Source organism: Elephantulus edwardii, unplaced genomic scaffold (genome assembly GCF_000299155.1).
Source record: "Elephantulus edwardii isolate Elephantulus edwardi_28Jun2011 unplaced genomic scaffold, EleEdw1.0 scaffold00246, whole genome shotgun sequence".
Taxonomy (NCBI): Eukaryota; Metazoa; Chordata; class Mammalia; order Macroscelidea; family Macroscelididae; genus Elephantulus; species Elephantulus edwardii.
In genome coordinates, this window is record NW_006399996.1 from 1,628,273 (window position 1) to 1,634,822 (window position 6,550).

Below are 6,550 nucleotides of genomic sequence, written 5' to 3' on the forward strand. Positions count from 1 at the left end.
GTGTGTGTGTGTGTGTGTGTGTGTGTGTGTGAGAGAGAGAGAGAGAGAGAGAAAAATCAGAGATCATGAGGATGGCACAGGCTAGGGCAAAGTTCAGTCTGTTGTTCATAGGGTCGCTATGAGTCACAGTCAGCACCTAACAACATTCTGTGTGGGAGATTATTGGCCTCTCTTTGCAGTTGGAGAAATAAGTACAGGGCCCTTTGAATTGTAGTCATTTATCCAGTTAATTCTTGGAGAAGACTCAACCAGGTGGACTGACACAGTGACTGCCGCAGTGGCCTTGAGGGTGTCAGAGACTGCGAGGCTAGAATATTCTGTGTTAACTGAGAATAACTTAATCGGGATCTGAATTTAAGACTATTTGACTCAGTGAGTTTAACCACTGAAAGAAGCCTCCCAGGAAATGATAAAGGACAAAAGATGGGTGGAGTATTAGGAAGGAAGAAAGTCCAGTTGAAGGAAGCTATGGTGTGTGGTTTTTGGGTTTTGTTTTGTTTTGTTTTGTTTTTTACTTTGGTTTATTTAAAAAAACAAAAAGCCAAAAAAAAACCCCTTTTTTTTTTATTTTTGACTTTGGTTTATTTATTTTTATTTTTGGAAGCTATGGTTTAAAGCAGTCAGCTACACAATGATTGGGGCTTGTGAATGTTAGAGCCTGAGTCACTTCCTGGTTATTCACTAAGATTTAAAAACAACTTGTTAATTCATTTCTTCTTTCTCCCCAGACTCAGTGGTTCTCTATCCTGCCTGACTACAGCTTGAATCTCCAAAGTGTGCCCCCCTTAGGATCCCAACCCCAGCCAGAACTTCCTGCTACCCAGGTATCGGAGGGACAGATCAAGGGAATGAATGAATGAAGCTTATAGTCAGGTGAAAGGAGAGAGGTTGATATGCAGACTTGGGAAGGGCCCGGACTTCCAGAGGTGAGGCAGAATGAAAACTTTTTTTCTGCCCACAGGTGGATCCTACAGCTCATTTAACCTTCAACCTTCACCTATCCAAGAAAGAAAAAGAAGCCAAAGATAAGCTGACCCTGCCCTTCCATTTCAGCGCTGAAAAGTAAGGTTGGGGTCTACATGCTAGGTTCCCTAACTGGAACCTGAAAAGCAAGGTTATTGATTAACCTCCAAGACTTTCCCCCACCCCTAGACATTTTATAGGGGCTGAAGTCCACCTCCAGAGACAAATCTGGGGTGTGGTTCTCTACCTACCTCTACCCTCAGGATGGCAAAGGGCCATTCTCCTCTCTTAAAGAGTCCTGAGCCTAACTAACTGTCCCTAGAGCAAGCCTAACCTGAACTGAGCCGGACCAGACCCTGGGGAGGTGGCCCTGACACCAGGCAACAGTGCTTGGAAGACCAGGAAGTTGGATGGGTGTGGCAGACAGTTTAACAAGGGCCTGTAAATGCCTGCTATTTGGTTCCTAGTGTGTGGGTGGATAAAGTAAAACTGACAAGATTTACTTGCCCTCAAGCTGTTAAGAATTTAGAATATCCTTAGACTGTGTCTATCCCAGTACCATATAGGGCTTTAGCACTAACCAAACATGGAAGTCAGAAAGGGGCTGGTGAATTTGGCAGAGAAAACAACATGGAGAACAGAAGAATCATTGAAGAAGAGCAGTATTCATAACCAAACCTGTGGCCCACTCTAATCAGTGCTGCTCTTCCTTCATCCTTCCTCAGACAGCAGGCTCTCTTGCACCCTGGACGAGGCCAGTCCACCAGTCAAATCTTCTATGAGCCAGACACTTTTGACTTGGACCAAGAAGACTCCGATGATGACTTAGATATTTGACTGGCCAGGAGATTTTAAGTGGGTGAAAGTGAAGAACCTGGACCCAGAGCTGCCATCTTTTAATTGTTTGTGATGGCCTGTCCCTGCTCCACCTGTGTTCCCTGTCTCTATCCATCTGAAAGAAGGAGGAAAGGCCAAGCGAGGCAGAAAATAGGGTGAGGACAAAGGATGCTGAGCAAATAAGACCCTCTTTTGTTGCTAATAAATTATTTTTTTAAATAAAACAAATTTCTGGTAGCTACTTAAAGGGTTGAGGGTGGGAGGGACCAAAGGGTGGGAGGTGATAAGGGAATCAGAGCCAGTGGACTAGTCAGTATGTAGTCAAGGTGTTGGGGCCAGAATTATAATGCAAATGAAAGGGGAAGAACAGCCTTTCACACAATTGGAATAGATACCTAATTGTTTCTTTGAAATGAGCTAAAAGCAGGTACACTTTAAGATCCTGCTAAGAGCTGGGAAGAAAGAAAAAAGAAACGTATTTTTTCAAAACATTTTTTTAATTACTGTACAAAAAGCACACCGGCCCCTTTTTGTTTTTCCTACCCAAATCCCCCATTTCTTCCCCCCCCCCCCGGATCTATACATAGTGTGGGGCAGTGCTGGGGTCCCCACCACAGTCCCAGCCAGGCACTGCCTGCAGGCTGAGCTCTGACCCAGGTCCTCTAAGGCTGTCAGCCACATTGAGCTGTCACGCTGGAGAAAGGAGGGCCCAGTTCACACATACTCTTTGGCAGAGCTGGGTTTAGGGTAGGAGCGGGGTGACCTGTAGCTACTTTTGCTCTCACTGCTGGGACAGGAGCAAGAGAGCAGTGAGCCTCCCAGGAGGACCAGGGCAGACCCTGCCCAGCCAATAAAGATAGCAGAACCAAACTCATACCTGTGAAAACAGGGATAAGGGATTAGGAACTGCTTTAGCCCTCCAGGACCCCAGACCTGCCGCTTTTAGGAGGCATGGCTCCCACACTTACTTATTATTCATGGGGACCAAAGGGTTATAAAAGTCCGTGACAATCTGATGGCCGTACCAAGAGCAAGCTACCAAGGCAGCTAGGCCTGGAGAAAGAGGAGGGATTGTGATGTGAGCCCCCAGCCCAGCACCTTGGTCCTCCAGGCCTGGGCAGAAGGGCGCCCTTGGGCAGGCCATGGCTCTGTGGCTCACCTGCTACAATGAAAATGATGCCTCCGGTCATGGCTATTCGGGCCTTCTTCACTTTGTCGTCTCCACCACAGCGCGTGCACTTCATGCCCATGGAAGCCACGAACATGGCCAAGAAGCTCAACACCAGCGACACCACCATTAGAGCCCTGGTGGCCTGCAAGGCCGCTGTGGGGAGAGGAAGAGGGGGAGGCGTGGCGTCAGCAGGGGGTCCGGCTCCCCGAGGAGGCCGGCCACGCCCAGTAACCCCTGGACCCTCATTTCTGGGCACAGGGGCCGCGCTGGCCTGGGGCCTCAGTGGACACAGCCCGCCGGGCCCCACCCGACGCCCGCCCCGCCCTCAGCTCCAGGAGCCGCCCGGGGCACCAGGGTTTCGATGAAACTGCCCGGGCAGGGGAAGGAGGGACTCCGAGGGGCCGGGGATCCCCGGAGCGCGCTGGAGCACGCCTGCCGTCCCAGCCCTCGGCCCAGCTTGTAGGCCGCTATCCAGCCACCGGACTTGTGGCTTTAGCTAAACAGCCGAAAAGATTAGATTAGAGACCACAGGGGGTGGCCAGCACAGTCCAGGCCAGCGACTCCCCAAACCTCCGCCCAGGCCCCTTTTGTGCGAAAAGGAAAAGGCGGGAGACGTCGGAGGTCACGGCCCGGCCACAGCGGCGGGGGTAGCGGCGGCGGGGGGCGCCAGTCTGGAGTGCGCGCCCCACGAGTGGCTGGGCCACAGGCAGAGGCGCGAAGGAGGCTCAGGCAGACCGAGGCAGGCAGACGGCACGAGGGCAGGTGCGCCCCACGTGCGGACCCCGGCCCGCCAGATCCCGATCCGCCTGCAGGCCCCCCCCCCGTCCCACCCGCCGACACGGGTGGCTGGGCCCTGGCCCTGCCCCTCACCCCTCCGCCGCTTGGACCCTGGCCCGTCCGCCCTATCGGTGGGCGGCCTTACCTGGCAGAGCGAGCACAGAGTCATACATTTTGCAGCTGATGACCCCGGTGCTCTGAGTAACGCAGTCCATCCACAGTCCCTTGTACATGGCCTGGGCCGTGATGATGTTGTCCCCCGCGTACGAGCTCATCTGCCACTGTGGGATGGCGGTGCACGCCACCAGACCCACCCAGCCCAGCAGAGCCAAGGAGAAGCCCAGCAGTTGTAGGCCTGAGTTGGCCATTCCTGTTCTCAGAAAAGGCCGGGCGCCAGGAGGGCAGTAAGCAAAACCTGGGGGACAACCCCACACAACGACAAGCAGAGTTTTAATCACCAAAAAAGCCTGAAACCAAATAACTTTTTTGGTGAGTGACTTCAAATCTTGTCAACCAAAACGACTACCAGTCGACCCCTGGGACGAGGCGATGGTCCCACAACGGAGAGGACAGGCTACAGCCGTAGGAGTGGCTCCGACAGAAAGAAAGCTTCCTGGAGTCCCCGCGGTTCCACTGCCCCAGCTCAAGCAGGTGGAGGAGCCGATGGGCGATGGGCGCGGCCGGTGCTGCAAGCCCCACTGTGCCCAGGGCTATGGCGAGCTCTCCTGTGTGGTTGGCGGGCAGGTGGGGACAGACAGGTGCGGCGCACCTGCTTAAGTAGGATGTCGGGGGTGCGCCTCCGCGGGTCCTGGGCTCGGGGCGGAGGTAGGGGGTGGGGAGGGAGAGGCGGGACCGGAGGGGCGGCCGAGGGTGACTTGACGTCACTGAAGGGACATTCACCTGAACCGGAAGTCCTGGTCCCTACCTTAGTTCAGGTAGAGAAAGAAACCTGAGCACCAGGGTCACGCCCCTTCACTTGTCTGATTTTCATTGCAGGTCGGGAGGAGACAGCGGCTTCGGGAATCCCAAACTCTCAGTCAGTCCCTCTAGACTGGTTTACTTTTGGGACCCCCTTTCCCCTTTCCCAAGAGATGAGCTTGAGACTCTGAGAAGCCTGAGAAGAAGAACGCCCTTGACTCTCTGCCTCCTTGGTTTCTGCTTCAAATATTTCTCCCTGATTCTTTTTCCTTCTTTTATCCAGCAAATGTTTTTATTGTACTGTTATTGGCTTGCTTTCTTCGTCATATTTTATTGTGATTTGAGTGAAAGCTTACCGAACAATTTTTTTCCACTCAACAGTTCACCCACAATGTTTCATGATATTGGCAAGAAGCTGCAGTGCAATCCACAATGTTTTGTGACATTGATTAAAATTCCCCATGTAACAGCACTCTACCCACCCCCTCCCTGGGCTTGTGCGGCTCACTTCCATTTGTCCTTTCCCGTCCCTTTCTGTCTTCTGACCTTTATCCCTGGGCAGATGTTGCCCTTTTGATCTTGGTTGATTGTGCAAGGAATGTGTTCCACCCAACTGTTATTGATCAAATTATAGGCCTGTCTATTTGTGGTGCTGGAGAAGAGTCTTGAACATACCATGGACTGCCAAGAAAACAAATAGGTCTGTCTTAGAGAGTATGGAACCAAGTTTCTCCTTGGAGATTAGGATTTTGAAGTTCTGTCTCACATACTCTGGGGCATGTGGCCAGGAGAGACTGGTCCTTGGAGAAGGATGTCATGCTTGGAAGAGTGGAGGCAAAGACCCCAGATGAGATGGACTGATACAGTAACTAGGATTGGTGTTTTGGAGTCAGTGAGACTGGCTCAGGACAGGGCAGGCTTCAGAGATGATGTACATAGGGTTGCTATGAGTCATAGGTGACTTGAGGGCCTAAAACAACAACATTACAGAAAGTGAAGAAGATTTGCAGCACTTACTGCTGAAGATCTAAAGTTTCAGCCTTCAATATGGGTTACATCTTAACATAAAAAAAACCCCAAAATCCTCACCACTGGATCATCAGACAACATCAGGATAGATGGAGAAAAGGTTTAGGCTGCCAACTATTTAATTTTTCTTGGACCCATATGGGGAGCAGCAGTCAAAAAAATCAAAAGATATGTTGCCCCCAATCACTGAGCTGCCGCCAAGGACTCAGCTGCCTCCCCCTCGAGCCCCCTTGCTTCCTGATGTTCCATCCCCCTTGCCCGCCTTCTGCCACTGCCTTCCGCAGGCCATTTCCACCGAGGAAAAGGAGTTGCATCATATGTCCGCTATCCAGAACCTCCTCTTTTGACCCCTTTGCTGATGCAAGTAAGGATGATGACCTGCTTCCTTCCAGGACTGAGGATTGTATCCATATAAGAATTCAACAGAGAAATGGCAGGAAGACTCTTAGAACTGTCCAAGGGATCGATGATGATTATGATAAAAAGAAACTAGTGAAGGTGTTTAAGAAGTTTGCCTGCAATGGTACTGTAATTGAGCATCCAGAATATGGAGAAGTAATTTAGTGACAGGGTGACCAGCATACGAACATATGCCAGTTCCTTGTAGAGACTGGACTGGCTAAGGATGACCAGCTGAAGGTTCATGGGTTTTAGAGCTTGTGGCTCACTGAAGCTTAAGTGAGGATTTCCTTGCAATGGGTAGAAAATTTCCCTTCTATCCTTTGTCACAAGGAACTGAAGAACAGATTCAAACCTAGAGTTGCTGTAATGAAGGATGCTTTGGGCAGAATATTAAATGATCCAGGAAGTATTAAAAGAAGATGGAAGGAATATACTGAGTCATTATATAGAAAG

The 6,550-nt window shown here is 50.9% G+C and overlaps 2 protein-coding genes across 2 annotated transcripts in view; one reads left to right on the forward strand and one right to left on the reverse strand.

The window, feature by feature from the left end:
- Positions 1 to 1,800, forward strand: part of ELP5 (elongator acetyltransferase complex subunit 5) — an 11,727-nt gene extending 9,927 nt beyond the window's left edge. Inside the window, exons 6-8 of the mRNA XM_006899102.1 lie at positions 729 to 824; positions 962 to 1,062; positions 1,689 to 1,800. Of these exons, the coding sequence (XP_006899164.1) occupies positions 729 to 824; positions 962 to 1,062; positions 1,689 to 1,800 (309 nt within the window). The remainder of the gene's footprint in view (positions 1 to 728; positions 825 to 961; positions 1,063 to 1,688) is intronic.
- A 714-nt stretch (positions 1,801 to 2,514) lies between these two features.
- On the reverse strand, positions 2,515 to 4,116 carry CLDN7 (claudin 7). Its single transcript, XM_006899103.1, has 4 exons — positions 3,894 to 4,116; positions 2,960 to 3,124; positions 2,769 to 2,853; positions 2,515 to 2,677 (listed from the first exon to the last, which is right to left on the reverse strand). The coding sequence occupies exons 1-4, from the start codon at positions 4,114 to 4,116 to the stop codon at positions 2,515 to 2,517; spliced, it is 636 nt and encodes a 211-aa protein (XP_006899165.1).
- Positions 4,117 to 6,550: the final 2,434 nt, after the last annotated feature.

Excerpts from the sequence above, each read along its gene's own strand:
- CLDN7 (XM_006899103.1), bottom strand. The coding sequence starts at position 4,116 with ATGGCCAACTCAGGCCTACAACTGCTGGGCTTCTCCTTGGCTCTGCTG. Across the intron at positions 3,125-3,893 it reads CTCTGTGCTCGCTCTGCCAG|CGGCCTTGCAGGCCACCAGG; the intron begins GTAAGGCCGCCC and ends CTCTCCCCACAG. Across the intron at positions 2,678-2,768 it reads TTGGTCCCCATGAATAATAA|GTATGAGTTTGGTTCTGCTA; the intron begins GTAAGTGTGGGA and ends CTGTTTTCACAG.